Genomic DNA, 23,712 nt, shown 5'->3' on the forward strand with positions numbered 1-23,712 from the left:
ATCAAAAAATATTTCATTGCCGCTCTTCTCTCTCTGCAATCATTCGTTCGTTCGTTCATTCACTGAATTAGACTTGTGGCATTTTGAATAGGAGGAATATTTGTAATAATAATAATACTATTATCTATTTTCTATCGGATCTTTTTCTTTAGATATAAATATATTTTCAAAATGGGTATGTTTCAATCCATATTACTTATTTTAATAATCATGATGAATCTACCATGATGACAATATTGTGTATCTTCTCATTCCATACATACAAATGGAATGGATCAATATCACATTTCATTCGCAATGGTCAATGACTCGCGTTTTCAACTTGTGGTTGTATGCGCTGTGCTCTCACTCTCTCATCCTTGCTTGGATGGTACTACTACTACTACTACTATGGCATCAAATCTCGAATATTCCACTATGACCACCTCTCTCGCTCTCTCCACATCTCGATTAAACTCCATCTCAACAACAACAACAACATCTCAACAACAACTTCTGGTCGACCACCACCAACACCATTTTCTGTTCAACATCAACAACATCATCTCCTCAACATCACCACCATCTCATCACCACCCTCTCCTCAACATCAACAGAGGACAATGAAGAATCACTCTATCCCATTGCCATTCTCATTGATGAATTAAAGAATGAAGATGTTCAATTGAGACTCAATTCCATCAAACGACTGGGTACTATTGCCAATGCTTTGGGACAAGATCGTACCCGATACGAATTGATACCTTTTCTCAATGAATCTTGTATCGATGATGAAGATGAAGTTCTACTTGCTCTCGCTGAAGAATTGGGTAATTTTGTTCAATATGTGGGTGGTGCTGAGCATGCTCATTGTCTCATTCTTCCACTTGAGACCTTGTGTAATGTTGAAGAGAGTAGTGTGAGAGACAAGGCAGTGAAATCTCTCTGCAAGATTGCAAATGAAATGAAAGCTGTTCAACACACAGAACAATACATTTTACCATTGGTGAGAAAATTATCGAGTGGTGAATGGTTCACTTCGAGATCCTCTTCGTGTGGTCTCTTTGCAGTCTTGTATCCAGTGGTAAGCAAAGATGTGAAGGCTGAATTGAGACAAACCTATTTCAAATTATGTAAAGATGATACACCCATGGTGAGAAGAGCTGCGTGTACCAATTTGGGAGAATTTGCTGCCAAAGTAGAGAAGGAATTTCTAGTGACTGAAATGGTTCCCATGTTTCTACATTTGCATCAGGATGATCAAGATTCGGTTCGGTTATTAACGGTTGAAAATTGTGTTGCCTTTTCCAAATTACTTTCACCAAAAGAAGCTCTCACACACATTCTACCAGTCATTAAGAGTTGTTGTACGGATAAATCATGGAGAGTGAGATATATGGTGGCTGATCATTTCAAATCCTTGTGTGAAGGAATGGGACAAGAAGTATTACAAAGTGAACTCTTACATGCCTATGTCAAGTTGTGTACAGATTCAGAGGCAGAAGTGAGAACTGCTGCATCTCTCAAGGTTGCTGATGTCTGTTCATTGGTTCCAAAAGATTTAATTGTCTCTGAAGTGTTGCCCAATATCAAGAATTTAGTTTCAGACAAGTCTGAACATGTTCGATCTGCATTGGCGAGTGAAATTATGGGTTTGGCGCCAATTTTAGGACGAGAACCTACCATTGAATCTCTATTACCTCTATTTTTACAATTATTGAAAGATGAATCACCTGAAGTTCGTTTGAATATTATTTCTAGATTGGAATCTGTGAATGATGTGATTGGTGTTGATTTATTAGCACAGTCTTTATTACCTGCAATTGTTGAATTGGCAGAAGATAAACAATGGAGAGTACGTGCAGCCATTATTGAACACATTCCACTTTTAGCTGCACAATTAGGAGTTAAATTTTTCAATGAAAAGTTGAATGATTTGTGTATGACATGGTTATCGGATTCAGTCTATTCCATTCGTGAAGCTGCAACTAATAATTTAAAGAAATTGACTGAAACGTTTGGAGCTGCATGGGCAGTGGAACATTTATTACCAAAAATAGTTGAAATGTCCAAAGATTCAAATTATTTATATCGAATGACCACATTGTTTGCCATTGGAGTTCTATCCAAAGTGATGCCTGAAGAAAGTATTGCAACACATTTATTAGATGTTGTTATTGAAATGTCAAAGGATCCTGTTCCAAATATTCGTTTTAATGTTGCCAAGACTTTGGGTGTGATCATTCCACGTGTCGATTCAAAGATTGTTCAAGAAAAGATCAAACCAGTGTTGAGTGCATTGCGTGAAGATAGTGATCCTGATGTGGAATTTTTTGCTGAAGAGGCCTTGTTGTCTTGTTAATTTTATTGTCAAGATTTTTCAATTTAAAATTAAAATTTTATTTCTCTCCCAAGTGGTGTACACCACGATTTTCAAATTTAACACAGTGGTGGCATAATTCTTCACCTTTTAGAGTGTACCTGTTTGTTGTTTTCAATGAGAAAGACAGTATTAAAATGGACACTAGCTCACCAATGGTTTACTCAACTCTAATAATTATTTATTGTACAAGTAACAACACTACAAAGATATCCACAACAATAATTCTCTCAATCATATATGTATGTGATAATAACTCTGGTCATTCCAATCATATGAATATAGCTTTCTATTCATTTAATAATCTCTCAATAATAGGTGATAATGATTCTGGGTTTGTAATTGGAGAATATCTTCCAACCACTTGTCCCTTAGAATTCACTAAAAATTTAGTGAAATTCCATTTAATTCCATTACTAATAAATCCTGGTGCTTGTTCTTTCAAGTATCGATACAATGGAATGGTATCTTTTCCATTCACATTCACCTTATTAAATAGTTTAAACGTGATATGATACTTGGAAGTAGCAAATTCGCACACATCTCTAATAGGAGCAGGTTCTTGATATCCAAATTGATTACAAGGAAATGCAAGAATTTCAAATCTTCCATTGTTGTTGTTTTGTGGTCCATATTTTTCATATAAACGTTGAAGAGATTCATATTGAGGAGTGAATCCACATTGAGAAGCAACATTCACAATGAGTAATACCTTGTTGAGATATTGTGAAGAGTTGAGAGCAATTGGATGACCCTCCGAATCGATCACTGTGAAATTATAAACATTGAAAAATTCCTCTCGTTGTTGTTGTTGTTGTTGATGTGTTGTTGTTGGTGTGAACAGGATACTCTTCCATATCTTATTTTGAGTATCTTGAACAAATTCTGATAATTGTTGAGTATGAATCAAATACCACACAAAAAGAAGGGAAGTGAGCAGTGAGAGCAAAGTGGTCCATGATACAACAAAGACTGAACGTTGTTGTTGTTGAGACATTTTTTGAATCTATCTTCGGATTAGTAAACTGAGACGAAATTCATTTTTTGAATCTATCTTCGGATTTCCAATGGTGTGATGGTAATGATGATGTTGCTGCTGCCATGGAACGAACATCACAGAGAGAGAAAATAGTTATTTCAGTGTGATGATGTAATAGTGGTGGGAGGAGTGGTTGGATTGTTGTTTCCAGAAATTATGGATTGTCTAAAGTGTTCATGATTGACCAAAATATTGTGAGAGGAATCATCACCACTGTTCGGCAGCACATGTGAACCTGCAGATGTTGCTGCTGTATTGACAGCAATGAGCCATTGAGCAATCATGTACACAATACAAATCAAAATGATGAATAGAGCGCAAACAAGAAGAAGGTGAGCATGTTTTGGAAATTTATAATCACGAGAATTTAATAACGAAGAGGTTGTTCGTGATGATGAAGAGGGCAAGGCACTCGGTGATGTTTGCATGTTGTTGTTGTTGTTTTGGAAACGATTCACTTTTCGATAGATATCAAACGTTCTATTTTTGCAGAAGAGAAGTTTTCGATCAAACAGGGTGCTGCTCGTTGGTTCTGGATGCGCTTGCGTGTTGAGTTCCCTCCAAAAAAAATGAAAAAGACACCCTCAACAACAGCCTCAAAACAATGGACCTTACCAGGGTCTTCTGCGACTCTCAACAACAGCTTGGTCGGAAGTACTCTACCTACTGGTTTAAATCATCAAAATTCCTCAAGAAAAGACAATATGGAAGGAAATTCTTCAAAAAGAAATTTCAGCATTAACGATCTTCCATCTTCTACAAGCCTTAATCAAACAAATACTGATGATCTTGCGTTAGGTGTGTTGGGTACATTTTCATCCAATAGAGGTTTTGATCCTCAGAATTTCAACTCCATGATTGCAACTCCTCTCAAACCCTCCCCGAATACATCCATGATGGATTTGAATATTTTATCAACGAACAACAACTCATCCAAGATTGATCTTTCTGAAGAACTAGCTTCTCAGATTGAATATAACAATGCACTTCTCAAAGAACTTCAATCTATGGAGAGAAGAGTACAGGATTTAAACAGGGATTTAAGCCAAAAGGATCACGATCTTCGTCAAGTTACTCAAGAAAGGTTCAACATTCAAAAACTTTTGGAGAAGGCTCAAGCCGATCTTTATAACACAAAGTTACATGCAGAGCGATTGGAGCATGAAAATGTAATGATATTAGACCAGATAGAAAAGACAAAGAAATCTCAACAAAATGTTGCAACAGAAAACAAAGAGCTTATGGATAAACTTGAAATAAGCTCTCAACAGCTTGCCGATAGGAACGAGGAATTAAAAAGCTATCAAAATGAAAATAGAGAATTGAGAGAGAGGCTCAACAAAATGGAATTGGACGTATCTGAATTACAGTACAAGTTCGATGAGACATTGCATTTGCTCAACGAAGAAAAACATCAAAATTTAGAGGTGCAAAAGCAGCACGAACAAGAGAAAAATGATTTGTTTACTGAGATTAATAGACTGACTGAGGACATAGAAAAACTCAAATATGAGTTAAACATGAGTGATAAAGAAAGAGATCAGATTTTAAGTAACAAGGAAGAAATTGAAAAGAGAGTTTATGATTTAGAGGCTTTTATAGAATCCAGTACAATGCAATGGAGCGACAAGATCAAACAGTCCAACGAAGAATATGAGCATTTGATGAAAGAGTACAAAAGATTAGAAAATGATCATTCTTCTTTGAAAACTACTCATTACCAATATTTGGGAGATGTAAGAAATGAGCTGAGAGAAATATGCAGTTCTGTTTTAATGGCGAAGGATCAAAATTCAAAGATAATACAAGAAGTTGTAGAAACACAAACATTCTGCAAAACACTTCTGACAACTGAAAATTCCACTACAGAAGCTCTAATTAATGAGATTAAATCACTTTTGGAGATGAAAAGTAGATGTATTTCTGAGCTTCAAAACGCTGCAGATTATTCTCGGGGTGTTGAACTGCAACTTGAAGAAGAAAAGTCAAAGTCTATCATGTTCGAAGAAAGAACATCAAAATATGAGCAACAGCTGCAAGAGATGCAGCAGAAATTGAAGCAGACGGAACGAGATATGACCTTAAAACATGCGCAACAAATAGAAAGAACCAATTTGGAGGTAGAGTCAGTAAAGAACAATATGAGAAGACTTGAAGAAGAAAATTCCAATTTGCGAAAATCTCAACAATCTCTACAAAAGATAAAGTCAGACATGGAAGAAAACGAAAGAAAGACATTGAAAGAAAACAGAGTTCTGACCGAGTCTATCCGTAAATTACAGCGTCAACTTGAAGAGACAAAGAGATACCTTAGTATTGTTCAAGCAGATAGAAATAATGTTTACAACGAAAAAGAAGATCTCAGGAGAGAGCTTCATGATTTATTGAACTCACAAAGAAATTCTTCCAATGTGAGAGAACCCTTCAAGTCGTCAGTCGACATGATTTTACAGCCTGTTCCATCCTTATCAAACACCTTACCCAATACCAGCTCATCCAATACTACTCTATTAACCCAAACAAATATTTCCTCTTCTCTTCAAGATCAGGCCTTTTTTAAAGTTATTCCTGATGACAGGTTTTCAAGGCAACCACTCAAACCAGATGATGCAGCACTTTATGAAGAGACAGGACATTTCAGCACTCGAGAACTTGCTTCCCAACAAGATCACACGATTGTACCTCCCGAAGACCGTATCTCCTCGCATCTGCAGTCAGGACTTTATCAAGATTTGGCTTTTGATCCACAACGGAACATGGACTTTGGCAACACTTCATCATCCCAAAACATGTTACATAATAATTTTTCAAGCAATTATTCTTTGGTTCCATCTACCACTCCAATGAGGTCCCTTAGAATGTCAAATCGTTATCTTGATTCCACCTCAAATGAAGAACAATGAAAATAGTTCAAAAGAAAGATGTCACCAACTCGAAATAACATCTGTCAAATTTCAAGACCCAAAACAAAAATAATCAAACACTTTCCGCCGTTATGTTGAAGGGTAACAACACGAACAGTAAATCAACAACATCTTTTCCATCATCATCATCAGACAACCATAACACCAACTTTCAGAGCACACCACCAAATCACATGAACCATGACAACCAACCATTAATAAGAACCACAGAACCTTCCGAAGTCGCGGAAGTACCTGTCCATCATCAATGTAATGAAACATTGGATACAACAAAAGTGAATAACAACATGAACGTCAATGTCCACAAAGAGGAGACAAATCCATCAGCCCGATCTTCCTCTTATTCACCATCATCATCAATAACCACAATCTCACCATCATCGCCGCTCACCATACAAGTCTTGAGTAACAAGAGTGGTGGTGGTGGTGCCATTTCAGAACCAACACCATCATCATCATCGGTTCATAACAGTACAGCTGCTCATCATCACCATTCACCCTTCTCACATCATCACTCCCATACAGCACATTCCGAAACTGCATCACCCACCATCATAGATCCCTACATTCCAATATCATCCTCGAAATCTCATCTCTACAAACCAATGATTGATGTTTGCTTGAGAAATGCTGCACTCGATTTATCAAAATTCACTTCTCCGAGATTTGATTACAAGATTATTAAAAAATTGGGAGGTGGTATCGAAGGACAAGTGGTAAGTCAATGATCAAACGAGTTGAAATTGCAATTTTTGAATGATGATGATTATATATGATATGGAATCAAAATGATAATGACATACAAAAATTGTGATCGATTCATGATGTTGTGTGGTGTTTATTAACACCCTCGTGTCATGACTTGTGTGTGTTCTCAATATCCTCTTCACGATAGTTTTTGGCAACTCTCAATGACTCGACTACTTTTCTCAATACTCCCACACTCCCTCAATATGCCATCAAAAGAATTACCATTTCAACATTGCCAGATCTGGAACAACAAATCAAATTAATTTTACAAGTGTGCAATGTTGAGAGAGAATCAATGGCCATGATGGTCATGTCTTCTTCTCATAACAACAACCATCATCATCATCATCACCACCACTCCCATCATCCTACACACCATCCCACGACAAATCATTCACAACATGTTCAGAACCATCACCACAAATTTCAACATCCTTCTTCAATCCCTCAAGTTCACATTGTTCCACACTATGATATTTATTATAAGGAATATAAAAATGCAATGCGAGGAGAATGTGAATATGTCTTGTCTATTGTAATGGCATTTTGTGATTTGGGAAGTTTAGAAGATGTGATATTTAATTATGCCAATGAATATTCAAAATCTTCATCACCAAATCATCAATCGTTTATCAGTGGAGAATTGAAATTGGATTGGATGATTAACATTACGAGGTCATTGGTGTTTTTTCATAAAAGGAAATTAGTGCATTTGGATATTGTAAGTTTGCATATTTCATCATCATGGATTTATATCCTTTGATTCATCATCATCATGATGGATATTTACTAAATTCTTAATGTCACAATTATGAACGTGATTCCATCATGCGCGTACATGTGGACTATTGATGTGTCCCTTAATGACCTTTTTATCATCACCTTGTGGACATGACCTTTCACCTTGTTAGAAACCTGATAATATTCTCCTCCAAACGAAGAAATCCATGCTTGCTCAATCTCCACCTCCAACCTATTTACAAATATTAGAAAATGCAAATATTTATTTGTCTGATTTTGGTTTAACACGTGAATTCAGAGTTGGAGATTCACCTCTCATGTCCATCACAGGATCTAAAAATTATATGGCACCTGAAATTTTTGATGGAAAATATTACAATGAAAGTGTGGATATGTGGGCACTAGGAATTGTTGCTCTTCAATTACTTGTACAAAAGAGAAGAAGTCGATTTGATTCATTTCGAAATTTATTATTTAATTGTTCCAATAATTATGAAACCAAATTAGTCATTGATCACTTTATTAGTGAATGTGTGAAAGAGGATGAATCCACCAATGGGTTCAAACAAAACACACACCATGACTCTCATGGGAGTGGTGGTGCTAGTGGTGAAAGTGGATTCATGAATTCAATGACGAGTGGTGGTGCTAGTGGTGGTAGTACTATTACTCTTACCACTACTGGCAATGCTACTACTACTGGCAATGGTGGTCATGAGACAATGATGATGATGGACACAAGCACTACCACAAACACCACCACTCCTCCCATCATCCATTCTCAACAACAACAACATCAATACAAATTACTCACACTACTCTTAGATAAGGGTCATAACATTTTGTTGAGAATGGTTTATCAATGTTTGAGATTGGATTCCAGTGAACGATTAAATGCAACAGAATGTCTTGCATTTCTCACAAAAGAGAAGAGAGAACATTTTTCAATGAATCCTTCCAACAATCATGCTGTGCAATCCTCCTCCTCGAAGATGGATGGTCAAAAGAAAGAATTGAATGATTTACTCTCAACTTTGGACTCTATTCAACAACAAATTGATGGTTCATTGATCGATGCAATATCGCATCCTAATAATAATAGCAGTGCAAGTTCATCATCTCTTCTATTACCACAACTTTACCTCTATACTCCATTCACAACAACTGTTACAAGTAATAATAGTAACAACAACAACAACACGAGCTCACAACTATTTGGATCCTATGAACTCGTCGGATTTACTTCTCCTCAACTTTATGATTCAACCTTTTCTCCAAGAATGTTCATGTCGTCAGTAGTGAGTAGTAGTAGTACATTACAACAACTCTCAAGTTTCTCGAATCAGTCGTCCATGATGAGTCCATCCTCCTCCTCCTCCTCCTCCTCACATAATTTTCAAAACTTTAACCTTCCATCATCCTCTTTCATTCCACCTGCAGTTCAACAACGTTTCAACAATTCACATTTCATCATTTTCAAATTAGCTAGACATTTTTGGGATCAAATGTTTGGACCTTATGTTTCAAAAGTTGCATGGAATGAATTTAAGGATTGTTATTACTTTTTCACCAAGTCAGCACTCCACTCAAGATCCGAAAAAGTATTGAAATGTCTATTATGTGATGTTGATAATTATGTTTATATTTACACCTTTACGAAATGTGTACAGAATTGCAAACACTTTCCATTTCGAGACATTTATTTTAGCAATCTCTATGTCTACAGCAACATATTTAGTGGTTCAACTAATGATCATTTAATGAATCCTACGACGAGTGCTAGTAGTGTTAGTAGTACTAGTAACAATTCTGAATCTTCAGATGATGATTCTGAAGATTCTGATGATCCTACTTCATTCATTTTGAAAGGTGGATTGAGAAAACAACAACATTCAGGTGGAAATACTCTTAACTCGAGTACAACAATGAATTCCATGCTTTATGAATTATTTAAAAGAGTACAAGATGAAGATAATTTAATATTCTCATTGAAAGGAAAGTTTGATTACATTCGATTTTTGAAAGAAGTGAAATTGGAATTGATATCCTATGTGAAAGCAAATCCAAATAATATTTTGAATATCAATCATGAGAATTCCACCACTGCAAATCATGCACATTCTCCTTCATTGAATGCTGGTGGTGGTGTTGTCAATTCCAATAATAACACTATGACAACCACTACTACTACTACTGGAAAAGGTAATAGTCCTCTCAATGGTACAAGTAATATTAATAGTAATAGTAGTAATAGTATTAGTAGTAGTGGTCATGGATCACCTTCTGCGAGTTTGAGCAACCTCATGATGAACACCGTCGTCATGAATAAGAGTCTTCAACACCATCATGGAATATCATCAAGTCCGAATCGATCGTTTCCATCGAGTTCTTCCTCGACGAGCACGACAACGACGACTTGTTCTCATCTTCAACATTATGCATATTCACAATCCATGAGTTCTATATTTCCTCATCCTCATCCTCATCATGGTGGTATCTCAACTGTTGTAGGCACTAGTGGTCATAGTCCATACATTCCTCCTCCTCTCTTTCATTCCAATGTATTGTCGATGGATATGAATGATGACTTTTATCACCAAATGAGAACACGAAAAAGAGCAGCTGTGATTGGAGTGAGAAATACAAATTTTGATTTGTTGTTTCAATCTGGGGAAGATGATTCATCCACAATAATGGGTAGTAGTCCTATACTTGGTTCATCACGTCGTGGTGGTGGTGGTAGAAATAAGAATGCATCAACAACAACGTCATCATCATCATCACTCTCTTCAAGTAATCTTAACATGGCACATGCTTCCATTTCATCTCTCACCAATCGATTTAGTACCAATAGTGTGAATAGTAACGTATCGAATGCAACAGATTTCTTTTATAACAAGTATTCCACGACACCAATTACCTATGTATTGAATTGTAGAAATTGCAATTTCACTGATGTGGATTTATCATTTTTTGTATCTTCTATTCAAAGATATTACATGGAGCACATTTATGTCGTCAATGATCAACACTCTACAAGTAGTAGCAATATTTTACAATTATTAGCAAGTCATAATGTGACTTTACACAACAGTGGCAACAGCATTACAAAAATTCCACTTTTAATTTCAATGAGAAATATTTTGAATATGAATTATATGGAAGATTTTATTGACAAGATCATTCAAGGATGTTTTGAATATTATTTTGGAACTGCAATCAAAACTTCTAATAGTGGAACTAGTAGCAGTGATCCAATGAACATTAAGAGTTCCTCAACTCCTCTTGTTGGAGAGACATCAAGTTTCTCGGAGAGTAGTGCCAGTGTTAGTGGTATTGGTGGTGGTGCTTCATGTGGAACTCCAACAAGTCCTCGATTCACCACTCCACTTCAACCAAACAAAACTTCTCAAATGATCCATTCAACAACAACAACTACTAGTACGAATGCATTTTCATCAAAATCACATCTACATTTCAATAAGGAAATTCAACAATATTTAAGACAACAAATATTGAATGGAAATTGTATTTTAATTTTCGATCATTTTCAACATTTTAAAGGACAAGACTATTACAATATTCTCTCACAATTAAGTGCATTCACAAACAATACCATCTATATTGTAGAGAATCAAAACAAACCAAATATGGTTGGTGATTCTTATCATCCATTAGATCCAAATTTCAATACTTTTTACAGTCATTATATTTTAAAGAATATTGATATTCATTCATGTGGTGTAAACAATATTTCATCATTACTACAAAATTGTACAGCAGCAAATTATGTTACTGCACAGAATATTCTATTGACTTCAACGACTCTTTCTGATCTTTCATTGTTGAATGGTGGTGGTGGTGGTGGAAATCATTCTACGACGAGTGGTGGTGGTGCTACTAATAGTGGAAATAGCAATAGTACTAGTGGTGGTGGTGATGGTGGTGGTGATGGAATGAATGAATCATCAAATACCTTCTCCTCCTCCTCCTCCTCCTTATTGAAAAAGACAAACTCGATCAGAGGAGGAAAGAATACCCTATCTCATGACTTGCAGAAAAAGAAATCAGTTGGAGGTTTTCTTGCCAATACTCTCTTCAATGAATTTAATGAGTTTGATTTTAGATATTTAGAAATTGCACGAATTCCATCCTTTTCATATTATTTTGCATTGAAACAAAATCATGAGGAATATGGAGGTGAAATTCCAATTCGAATCATGATTGAACAATTTCTCAACAAGTATTACATTTCGAGTGACTTGAGTTTACTACCCATGAATCCTAGCAGTAATAGTGGTAGTAGTAATAGTAGTGGTCAGAGTGGTCAGAGTGGTAGTCAACCTTTTCTCATCACCTCAACGAATTCACCATCCTCCATTTCACACCATCATGCAAGTGGTCATTTCACATCCTTCTCACTCGCTCCTATTCATCGTACCAGTAGTCAGAATGGTGGTAGTGGTGGTGGCAATAGTGGCAATAGTTTTGGTACGATTACCTCCAATTCTACAACAACAACAACAACAACAACACACGAGACACAGCACCATCATCGTGATTATTCTTCTGCAGAGACGACGACGACGACAACTCTTCATTTGGATTCGACAGTTTCAACTCTACCACCCTACCTTGCCATTGATCAAGACACTTCTCAAGATTCATCCCCAACTACTGCCAACAACAACAACACTTCTGATAAGAAGAGTACTACTACTACTACTACTCGTAATCGATCGAGATCATTGCGTTTCTCCATGGGTCTTCCAACCAACATCTCAACCAATACCTCAACCAATACCTCAACCAATACCTCAACCACCACGAATCCTAATAATAGTAGTAGTAGTAGTAATAGCGGTGGTGGTGTTGGTGGTGTTAAAAGAGATTCTAAAAATTTCATGTCCAATTTCTTTCATTCTTCATCCTCTCAGAACAACACTAACACCAATAACAACATGATGAATCAACAACAACAACAACAACTCAATTCTCCATCCAATCAATTAAGACTCTCTCTCAAAGATCATTACGACGATCGAAAGAGAATTTCATTCAATAATATTGAACAATTTACAAAGAATTCTAAATTACTCACCACCAATGATCTCATTGAATTCATATTGGATTTGGCTGAATATCTATCCGTTTCTAAAATTGAGAAATTCAGAAAATTACCAGAAGATTTCTTTGATGGTAAACCTGCATTGTATCGTCTCATTTGGAAACAAATCATGTTTATTTATCAAATGTACTATGAAGATGATCATCAAATATCTTCACAACAATTTCCATTATTAGGTTATTTACCTCAATTTAAATATTTTGTCATGCCAACAGTAGTGAGAGAATATTTAACAGGTGTTCAATGGGCAAAGAAAGAAAAACATTCACTCATTCGATATTTAAAAAGAAAGACATTGAAAACTGTATTTAAACCCAAATTAACCATTCGAACAAGTGTCATTCGGAAATTCTATCTTGATCCATTCTATAGAAAGTGTATTTACAATATGGTTCATTTTATGGATAAGGATGAAGTGAAATCTCTTCTCAACAAGTTACAAAAAGATAAATTGGTATTAAGTGAAGAGGTGATTATTGAGAGAATTTTAATTAGAAATTTGAGTATTGACAAACTTGAACAATTTTCCAATCAAGTCAAGAGAAGAAACAAAGTTGACTTGTCGAGTAGTGGACACCTTGGATCCATGGATGGTGGTGGTGGTGGTTCTGGTGTTGGTGCTAATAATAATAATAATAGTACGAATCTTACTAGTGGTGTCGGAGTTGGTGCTGCTGCTGCTGGTCAGAGTGATAATACTACTACCACTACTGGAGGAGGTAGATTGAACAACAACAACCCCAATACAAATTCCAGTTCATTAATGGGTGGAATGAGATCCTCATGGAAGTTTGGAAATCATGAATCCTCCTCTCAGTCATCACTCTCCTCATCACTCTCCTCATCATCATTCAATAGAATCTCTTCAATGAATTTAAATGCTATGCAAACCTCCTCTCAATCGTTCGGTGGTGACTCTTCCTTCTTCTACATTGAGGATTACATTAAGGACATTGGATTGATTGAAAATTTGTATAGAGAATATTTGAGAAGAGCCATCACTTCAAAATATGTGGCCATTCAAAATATTGCATTGAGAATTCTCACTCAAAATTCAAGCACCAATGATTTGAATGCAAATACTTTCATTGAAGTATTAACAGATTTTCTAAAGAGAAATGAACCAAGTGAGAATGATTCACAACCAATTATTTTCACAACAATGGAAAAGAAAAAGAAGAGTATTTTCAATTCGAGAAAATCAACCACCTCTTTCAGATTATCTCAACCCTTATCATCTTCCTTCCAACAACAACAAGACAATGATTTCTTTTCAGTTCAAAATTTTAACATTTCAAACGTTGTGCATGTTAGTGGTTGTATTAAGAGATTAATTGAATATTGTCAAGAGAATTATTTATTTGAACAAATGACCACACTATTGATGAACATTTATGGAACTACTCCATATCTATTACTCATTGTATTATCATCACCATCCATCGATGTTGTATTGAATCGACAAGTATTGAATGTGTACATGCAGTTATTGAAAAAGTGTGTGAATGATTTACTCATTCTCATTAACTTGTCGAGTGAGAGACAAGGAAATCAGAGATTTGGAAAGGATGTCTCAGGACAAAATTCATACAACAACAATAACTCTTATCCACACAACAACAATTCTTCATTTTATGGATCATCGATGCATCGAACGAATACTAATTCTAGTACTTCTACGAATGGTGGTGAAGATGTCAATTTTTTTATCTTGTTCAAGCTTATTCTCGTATTGATTAGAAGAATTCAAATGATTAGTCCTGATGAATTTATTTCTCCTAATCTTGAATCTAAAACAAGTTATGATTCCTATAAGATTGTTTATCCTCTCTATAACAATTTATTCAAACATTATTCCAATATTGCACAGAGATCATCAAAGATTCATTTGAAATGTGTTGATTTTCTTTTCTCCTTATTAGGAAATAATATTGTATTGGACAGTGATATGTGTGAAAAGATTACAGATGATTTCAAACAAATTATTAACTATAATTACAATGGAAAAATTGTTCATTCATTGGATTATAATGTTAAATTTTATGATCATATTACAAAATTTATAGAAGTCTTTGAACAAGATGAATCCTACATGAACAAATTGATTTCTATCTTTGTTCCTCATTCAATTAACAACATGCAAGTGAAAGATCCAATCTATGGAATTGATTCAGTGATTGCATCCTCACTTTTGAATCCTAATAATGCGAATGAAGGAGGTGGATTTTTAAAATTAATCGCTTGCATTCAGAAGAACAAGGAACTCGTACTCTTAATGATTATGGAAAGAATTTTATTGAACCATTATCACTTTTTAAAGAATACAACATTGATTCGATCGAGTGAACATGTTCATTCTCCAACCAGTGAGAATGAAACATCATCAGCAATGAATGAATATTATGATGTATACTATCAAGGTATTCTAAAAAAGGATTACATTTCAATTAAGAGAAATCAAATCATTCCAAGATTTATTCAATTATCGAAATCAGTGCTCATTTTGCTTGCAAATATTGAAAGTGAATCAAAGAATCGACAAGATCCAATCAGTAGTGATGAAGATGATGAAGATGATCAAGAAGAGGAAAACGATACACAATCTTCACCACGTACTCCACGCGGTCATCAAGAATCCATTTTGAATGATCAGAAAGATTCAGATCGTACTCGTATGAAAAATAGTGCTATGAGTGAGGAGGATGACGACGACGATGGTAGTAGTAGTAATAGTAGTAGTAGTAATAGTAGTAGTAGTAGTGAGGAGGAGGACGATGATGAGGACAACGATGACGACCATGAAAGAGACTCTTCTCAATCACCATTACCACCACCTTCTTCCACCATGCATGGTCGACCCATGAATTCCAATCCTCATCACTCTCACCATTTATTATTAATGAGTCCACAAAAGTTCCTCTCTCTCGATACTGCTGCAGATAAGATTATTCACATTATTCGAGTGTGTATTCGATCCTTATTACCAAACATGCTTGATAGTAGTGGTCATCACAACAACACTGGTGGTCATGCTAATTTCCATCCATCAACTGGAGTAGGTGGTGGTGTAGCATCCATTCCATCCAATATTGAATCCTATTATTTTGATTCATTTAATTTGGAACAACATTTATCATGTCTTTATATTGTCTCACATTTATTACCTATTTATGGAAATCACACCATTACCTGTAAAGGTGTACCACTCATCATTGAAAGAATATTTTGTGATTTATTGTCCATTCTATTTAAATCTTTGATTAGAATTTCACAACAACAACATCCAACAGAATTCAAACAATCTATTTTATTATTGATTTATAGATATTATTTAAAGATTATAAAAATATACATGACTAATTATAGATACTATCAAAGAGATAAAAAATTGGATGCTTCGAGACAATTTGGACATTATCAAAATTTACATACTCATCAACAATCCATGTTAAACAATCTATCCATGCTATTATTACTATTTATTCATGATGATAATCGAAATAGTTATGAAATTAATAATAATCTCATTACAAAAACATTTAAAGTACTTTCACTATTACCAATATCATCCGAGAGAGTCATTAAGAGATTTATGGACATTATTCAAAATAGCTCTGAACCTTTTATTATTCGATTTTATGCAACTTTTTATTTGAATGAAATATTTAGAAAGGATCAAAATTTGTCCAATGTGAATGCTCTCACTTTATTTAGTCATTCTGAAACAGAGAAACAACTCATTGAAGGAATTTCATCATTCATTTTGAATAGTAATACTGAAAAGTTATTGAATCATATTTTCCATTTGATCAAATATGGAACGAATCAACAACAAAAGCAAGTTTTTGAACAAGTCATTTCAAAGAGATTGATTGCAACGACCAGTCAATCCTTTCATATTGGTAGTTATGGTAGTAGTTATGGTAGTAGTTATGGTAGTTCCTCATCTCATCAACAGCAGCAGCATCAACAACATTCACACCATAGGAAAAGTTCCAATCACCCACATGCTGCTGTGGGAAGTGGTGGTAGTATTTGGTTGGGACATTTATTGTATCCAAACCCTTCGAATCCTTCAAATCCTCATACGTCTCCTCGTTCGAGTAGTAGTAGTACCATTAGTGGTGGTGGTGGTGGTGGTGGTGGTCATAATAGTAATCATCAGCAGCACCACAATACTTATGCATCATCAACAACACCATCTTGGTCTACAACACACTCGACCAACATGAATTCGATCAGTAACAACAAGAACAACAACATCACCACCACCTCTAACAATTCTCAATTCTCTCCATCCACATCACCATCCACATCACCACCACTCTCACCACCACTCTCACCACCATCCTCATTCACAACAACAACAACCACAAACACCCTATCAACAACAACCTCTCAACAACAACAACACAACAAACGCAAATCCACTTCTGGAAGTGTATTCATTTCCAACATGTTTGGTAATATTAGTGGAGCTTCTTCACTCATTGAAGATTCCTTGAATTTTGGATATTCCAACATGACCACTCTCATTCATTACTTACCACCTCAAATCATGATGAATTTAAATGGTACTCTATCGTCATGTATGGAACACTCCATTGTTCGATTAGGTTTGGAAACCATTTCATCTCGATTCAATGTTCTCAATGATATCACTGCACTACAAAATCAATGGAATATCAACATGTATTTATCAAGTAGTACATCTTGCCTCATTCAATCCACAACCAATCACTCCAATGGAACAATTTCATCATTGAGTTTTAATTCAGTTGCAGCAGAAGAGATTGTGAAAGGGATGAGAACATTTGTGGATTTGATGCAACATGAACATTTGAAACCATTTATTATTGAACAATTATTTGAAATTATTAGACAATGTAGAGAGTTATTGATTTGTATCAAGATGGATGAAGAAATGGTTCGAAAATTGAAACTCTATTGTCCTGTAGAATATTTCTTTATGGTTCACGAGTTGTATCATATTTGATGAGTGCATACAGACAGTTCAGATGAAAAGATGTGACAATTCAAAACCTCCTATATAGATTCTATCCTGTACATGAACATTCACCTACAACAACAACACCACAACAGACAGATCAGATGAAAAGATGTTCTCTCTCAACCATAATTGAAGTTAAGTTTGGAATGAAAGGACGAATATAGTCGACATGCACAGACTGGATCGCCCTTTTTATGGGATCAAATGTGTTCGTATGATTTAAATCGGTAGAATTAAAGGACGAATATAGCGTTAGAACACGAACACCATTGATATCGGGTCACAACATTTATGTGAATTTACGTAAAATGAATGTTCTGGTCATGTGGTGAATGTGTTCAAGTTGGGTAAATGTTTAACCATTCTTGTGTAGAGGGGAACATTGGAGAAGATTTATACCAGTTGATTGATTATACCAACACCATTGATGATGAAAGGAGAAATCATTATAACGACGACGACGTTATTTGGTGGTCAATCAATCAATTTTGCAAAATGACAAATCACACTTGTTAATTCATTCCATATTTCAATTATTGATTGAGCCGCATTTACATTCCAACACAACCCATTCCAACCATAAATGTCTGCACAAATCTCCCATGCAAGATTCAGCTATCGTAGGTATATTCGCGCTAAACAACAACGTGTTAAATTGTTCTTCAATGAAGAATCGAAACCCACTCTACTATCCCTCAGTGTGCTAAACAAAATAGTCGAATTCTGTTTTTGGAAAGGATGAGAAGCCTTTGATTACCAAATATAATTGAAAAGAGTGCAGAGATAACACAACTGTTTGGATTCTCTCAGATTTCTATTCTCCAAAACCACTATTAAAAGATTGTACGTTAGTTGATCATTTTCTTACACCTTTCAAAGAAAAAAAGAGTTTCTTCTAAAGTTCACAAATTTTGCACTTGTCGTATCTCCTCGGCACAATTATCACCACAAAAGAATCATCAATTCTTCTTGCACATCATCCTCCTAACTTACTAACCACCAAGTGACGGTGTTGATCATACACTCCAATGCATAGGTAAACATCATGATGATGATCAAGTCTGCACCACAATCACCTCCACCTCCTCCTCCTCCTCATAGATCGACCACTCCCACTGAATACACCATCAATATTCGATCCTTCTTTCTACAGAAAAGAGATCGAATTGTTTTTCTATCTCTAGTCATTATCACCCTAACCTTGTTGATGCCCATGTATAATGATTTTTATGTGTACTATCATGAGAATTACCTATTGTTGCAACAAACAACTCCCATCCATCAATGCCATGATGATTCCAAAATAATAACCAGGTTGAGGACCACAGAAAACAAGAAGAATCACATGAATGATCACAACAACAGACGTCGGACAGTCCAACTCCACTCACAGCATCATCATCGTCCTGCTGCTTCTACTCGGAAAGCATTCATTAGCATGCATGTGGAGGAGACAACTTTACGATGGCCCACCACTACTCTGACCACCACTGAATCTTCACCACTTTCCACCACGACTACTGCTTCAATTGACCAGAACAACCACAATCCCTCCACGATCAATGATGATCATAATAACAACAACCACTCAAAGCAATACCTCTCCATTCCACAAATTATTCAGCGCCTTCTCGTCAAGTACCTCCTCCAATTCTTCCTCTATGTGTTTCTTTTAGGAATTTATTGGAAATTCCATAATGTGATGAATTTCATTTTCCGCCACATGACCACTCGTTTGAACAACACAACTTCCACCACGACAATACCACCACCATCCTCCAACACCACCTCCTACTCATCCAATTATGTGTTAGTACAATTACTCCTTTCCTTCCTTCTTGGCAAAATCTCACTCTCCCCTCAGACCATTCTTCTTTTATCTGAAATTACTCGATGCACAGGAAGTACTTTGTGGATTATGTGTGTGCATTTAGTTTTGGGAAAACATGCACCTGCTTACCTTTGGATCTTGGTCTATGCTTGTTTGGGAAGTGTGGCCATGGAAATTAGTCATAGTGGTGGTCAAAGTGGTGGTGGTGGTGGTCAAAGTGGTGATTCGACAAGAACTTCGAGGACACATACCACGACTTACATGGCCATTTCATTCATGGTGAGTGGAGATTTATTTGTCATGATCTATTTCCTCGATTATACGTTGGGATATTGTGTGTGTGTGGCTGTATCCATTCTCATCATTCAGGTCATGACCATTGAATTGATTGATTTTATGAAAAGTCATTCGATTGCCTTTGTTCAGCAACGAGAAGTTGAAAGCCTTAAACACATGACCAATCTCTATAAGAATTTGTATATGAGTGCACCTGATACTTTTCTATCATGTGTGTATAGTCCACATAGTCCACAACAAGAAGAAGAAGAATTGACAAGGACCACAAAATGTCTCCGAACCAACACCACCACCACCACCACCAACACCATGGTGACTCACCATCATGATCATGATGAAAATACTACTTCTACCACTAGTACGACGACTCTTGAGAATGATGAATGTCATGATGATGTTGGTGATGAAAGTGTTGAAAGTCATGGTCATGGACTCGAATCATCCATGTCAACAACTGTTAGCAACAACAACAGTACAAGTAGTAGTAGCAATCATAGTCCATACTGTCAGCAACACTCAAAAAAGAAGAAACAGAGAAATACTTCTCTCAATGCTTCTGATGATCCTTATCAATGTTTGAAACATTTCAAAATCATTCAATACAACCATGCTGCATGTGACATGTTAGGCTATCACTCGGAACAAGTCAATAATAATAGTACTAATAGTTGCAATAGTACTCGTAGTAATAGTACTCATGAATGTTCTCTGACTCTTTCAGATTTAATCTTGAATCCCAATGAACACTCCAGTGAAGAATTGAAATCAGCAGTGTTGGGAGGTAATGATGCAACCATTCATGAATTACAACTCAAATCCATGATCAAATTAAGAAGTATATTATTTGATATCATGGAATGTCCACACTCCTCCATTTCATCATCATTACAGCAGCAGAATCATCATCTAGTCATGGAATGCCCCTCAAGTACTACGAGTTCACAGCAACAACAAGAATCTCCCTTGTTGAGTGGCAGTGTTATTACTACAACTACTTCTATGAATCTATTCAACAACAACAACAACAACCCTCAAAAGGGTAGTGATTCAATGTCCTCCTCCATTTCATCAACAATGTCATCCTCCTCTTCCTCCTTAGTATCGACCAACTCTACTACTTCGAATTCCACTTCGAATTCCACTACGAATTCCACTACTTGTAGTACCAACAACAACAACACCTCCTCTCAATCCTTGTACTCTCATGATCGAATCATTCCTCTCTTCATTTTAGGAAAGAATGGAAGTATCATGACATGTTCCATGAGTGTCTCTCGAATTGTTCTCTATGATACTGTGTGTTCTTCTCATCACAAATCGAATACAAGTACTTGTCATACTCCTAGTACTAAATTAAATCATACTACTAATTCTCCTACCAACAACACTGAAGTCTATCCAGTCTATTACAATATGATTCTTCATGACTTGACACAAAAATACAAATTATTGGATGAATTGAATATCGAAAAGGAAAAGGCAGTTCAAGCCAATAATGCTAAAAGTCAATTCTTGGCACAAATGTCTCATGAATTGAGAACACCCTTACATGGAATTATTGGATTGACTGATGTCTTGTTACAATCTTTCACACAACACTCTTCAGGTCATCATCATGTTCCAACAACAACCACCTCAGCATCAACGTCATCATCATCTTTGAATCAAGTCTTGTCTTTGAGTTCAACAATGACAACAACAACAACAGAATCATCATCACAACCATCCATCCTGTCATCCTCATATCCAACAACAACAACAACAACAACAGGTAATGGATCCATTATCATTCAACCTTCATGTGTGCAGTCTGATTCAACCACAACTCTCAATTCTTGTTGTTGTTGTTGTTGTACTCAACCACAAGGCATTCAAACAAACTCTCCAACAAACACCAATGCTGCTACTTCTGCTTTCAACCACTCCTCTTCAGCTCTGGTGAAAACAAAATCGAATTCTCTGGAATGTTATTATCATCAACAAGCTCCTCAACAACAGTATATTCAATTGATTAATACCATTCAAACCATCAAATATAGTGGTAATATTCTACTAGGTTTAATTAATGATCTTTTGGATATTTGTAAAATTGAATCCTCAAAAATACAATTGGAATGCAAACCATTTAATTTGAGAAGGGCATTGAATCAAATTCATTGTGGAATCTTTCAACATCAAGCACAACAAAAGAATTTGAATTTCACCATTGATTTGAATCCAAATGTTCCAACCTATGTGGTGGGTGATGAGAATCGATTGGTTCAAATTTTAATCAATTTGGTGTATAATGCGATTAAATTCACAGATCAGGGAAGTGTGTCTTTGAGTGTTGAGAGAGAAGAAGAAGTGATGTTGAATAGTGATACTACTACTACTACTACTACTACTGCTTCTACTAATTCATCCACTCACAATACGAACCATTCAAACTCTGCTCCTGAGAATCATGATGCGAATGCCACAATGCCCTCTTCTCTTCTCGAAAGAACGAGTTCAACAACTGATGCTACTACTACTACTACTACTACTACTACGAACAATGAACACCACTGCTCGACCAAGGATAGGATCAATGATTCCTCTCCAAATCAAGAACATGTTGTTCAAGAATCATCATCTGTAATACTTCATGACAAACATTCACAACAGGATGGCATGCTCACCTCAATACCACAAAATTTCACAACTAGTCCACAATTCTATATCATCAAGTTCAAAGTGACTGACACGGGAATTGGTATCTCACCCAATGATATGTGTAAATTGTTTCGACCATTTTCACAAATTCATTCAAACAGCACTTCATCTCACAAATCTCTCAAGATGAAAAAAGTCAATGAGGGAACAGGATTAGGACTCTATATTTGCAAACAATTAGTAGAGTTGATGGGTGGTGAATTGAATGTGAAAAGTGAAGAGGGGAAAGGTTCATGCTTTTATTTTAGTGTCAAGTTAGGAATTGATGACAGTAACAAGGGAGATCTTTTGATGCAACACTCATCTCAGCAATTCGTTGAAGATCCATCATCACCATTATCGACCAACGAGCTTTTGAATTTTCCTCAACTCTCAAAAGATATTCTTTCCAAGCTCAAAATCTTAATCGTGGAAGACAACTCAATTAACAGAATTGTCCTGATCAACATGTTGAAAAAGTTAGGATGCCACAATATTGATACTGCCAAAGATGGAGTTGAAGGTTGTGAATTGTACACCTCGTCAACATCACAAAAAGATACCAATGGTTCATCGAAATATTATGATATTGCTTTTATTGACATTTACATGCCAAGAATGAATGGCTATGGTGTGGTTCAGCATATTTTAGAATCTGAATCAAAAGAAGCCGCCTCTAACACGACTGCTCTAGTTCAATCACCACAGGTACAACCAGAACAACAACCACACCGACATCATACTATTTTAGTGGCTCTGACAGCCAATGGTTTTGAAGAAACAAGAAATCATTGTCTTTCCAATGGTTTTGATGTGTTCATGAGCAAACCTTTTTCAATGATTGAATTTGCACAATGTTTGGCAGAATGTGTAAGGCTGATTGAGAAGTATAATGGATGATGAGAGGTTTAACAATCATGATTAAAAGATGGATTCAATAAATATTGTGTCTACAT

General features: G+C 35.8%; 6 protein-coding genes across 6 annotated transcripts; 4 read left to right on the forward strand and 2 right to left on the reverse strand.

Moving 5' to 3' along the window:
- Positions 1-171: 171 nt before the first annotated feature.
- FDP41_009291 (uncharacterized protein) lies at positions 172-2,341 on the forward strand (the record flags this gene model as incomplete). The annotated part of the gene is made up of 2 exons (XM_044713234.1): positions 172-175; positions 597-2,341. The coding sequence occupies 2 exons, from the start codon at positions 172-174 to the stop codon at positions 2,339-2,341; spliced, it is 1,749 nt and encodes a 582-aa protein (XP_044557103.1).
- A 307-nt stretch (positions 2,342-2,648) lies between these two features.
- Positions 2,649-3,356, reverse strand: FDP41_009292 (uncharacterized protein; the record flags this gene model as incomplete). Its single annotated transcript, XM_044713235.1, has 1 exon — positions 2,649-3,356. The coding sequence occupies one exon, from the start codon at positions 3,354-3,356 to the stop codon at positions 2,649-2,651; it is 708 nt and encodes a 235-aa protein (XP_044557104.1).
- Positions 3,357-3,496: 140 nt separating this feature from the next.
- FDP41_009293 (uncharacterized protein) lies at positions 3,497-3,826 on the reverse strand (the record flags this gene model as incomplete). The annotated part of the gene is made up of 1 exon (XM_044713236.1): positions 3,497-3,826. The coding sequence occupies one exon, from the start codon at positions 3,824-3,826 to the stop codon at positions 3,497-3,499; it is 330 nt and encodes a 109-aa protein (XP_044557105.1).
- A 141-nt stretch (positions 3,827-3,967) lies between these two features.
- FDP41_009294 (uncharacterized protein) lies at positions 3,968-6,301 on the forward strand (the record flags this gene model as incomplete). Its single annotated transcript, XM_044713237.1, has 1 exon — positions 3,968-6,301. The coding sequence occupies one exon, from the start codon at positions 3,968-3,970 to the stop codon at positions 6,299-6,301; it is 2,334 nt and encodes a 777-aa protein (XP_044557106.1).
- Positions 6,302-6,393: 92 nt separating this feature from the next.
- Positions 6,394-17,937, forward strand: FDP41_009295 (uncharacterized protein; the record flags this gene model as incomplete). The annotated part of the gene is made up of 3 exons (XM_044713238.1): positions 6,394-7,038; positions 7,218-7,793; positions 7,984-17,937. 3 exons carry the CDS (start codon positions 6,394-6,396, stop codon positions 17,935-17,937), a joined length of 11,175 nt encoding a protein of 3,724 aa, XP_044557107.1.
- A 1,063-nt stretch (positions 17,938-19,000) lies between these two features.
- On the forward strand, positions 19,001-23,656 carry FDP41_009296 (uncharacterized protein; the record flags this gene model as incomplete). The annotated part of the gene is made up of 1 exon (XM_044713239.1): positions 19,001-23,656. One exon carries the CDS (start codon positions 19,001-19,003, stop codon positions 23,654-23,656), a length of 4,656 nt encoding a protein of 1,551 aa, XP_044557108.1.
- Between the last annotated feature and the right edge of the window lie 56 nt (positions 23,657-23,712).

This window comes from Naegleria fowleri (assembly GCF_008403515.1).
Source record: "Naegleria fowleri strain ATCC 30894 chromosome Unknown tig68, whole genome shotgun sequence".
NCBI classification, from domain to species: Eukaryota; Heterolobosea; class Eutetramitea; order Acrasida; family Naegleriidae; genus Naegleria; species Naegleria fowleri.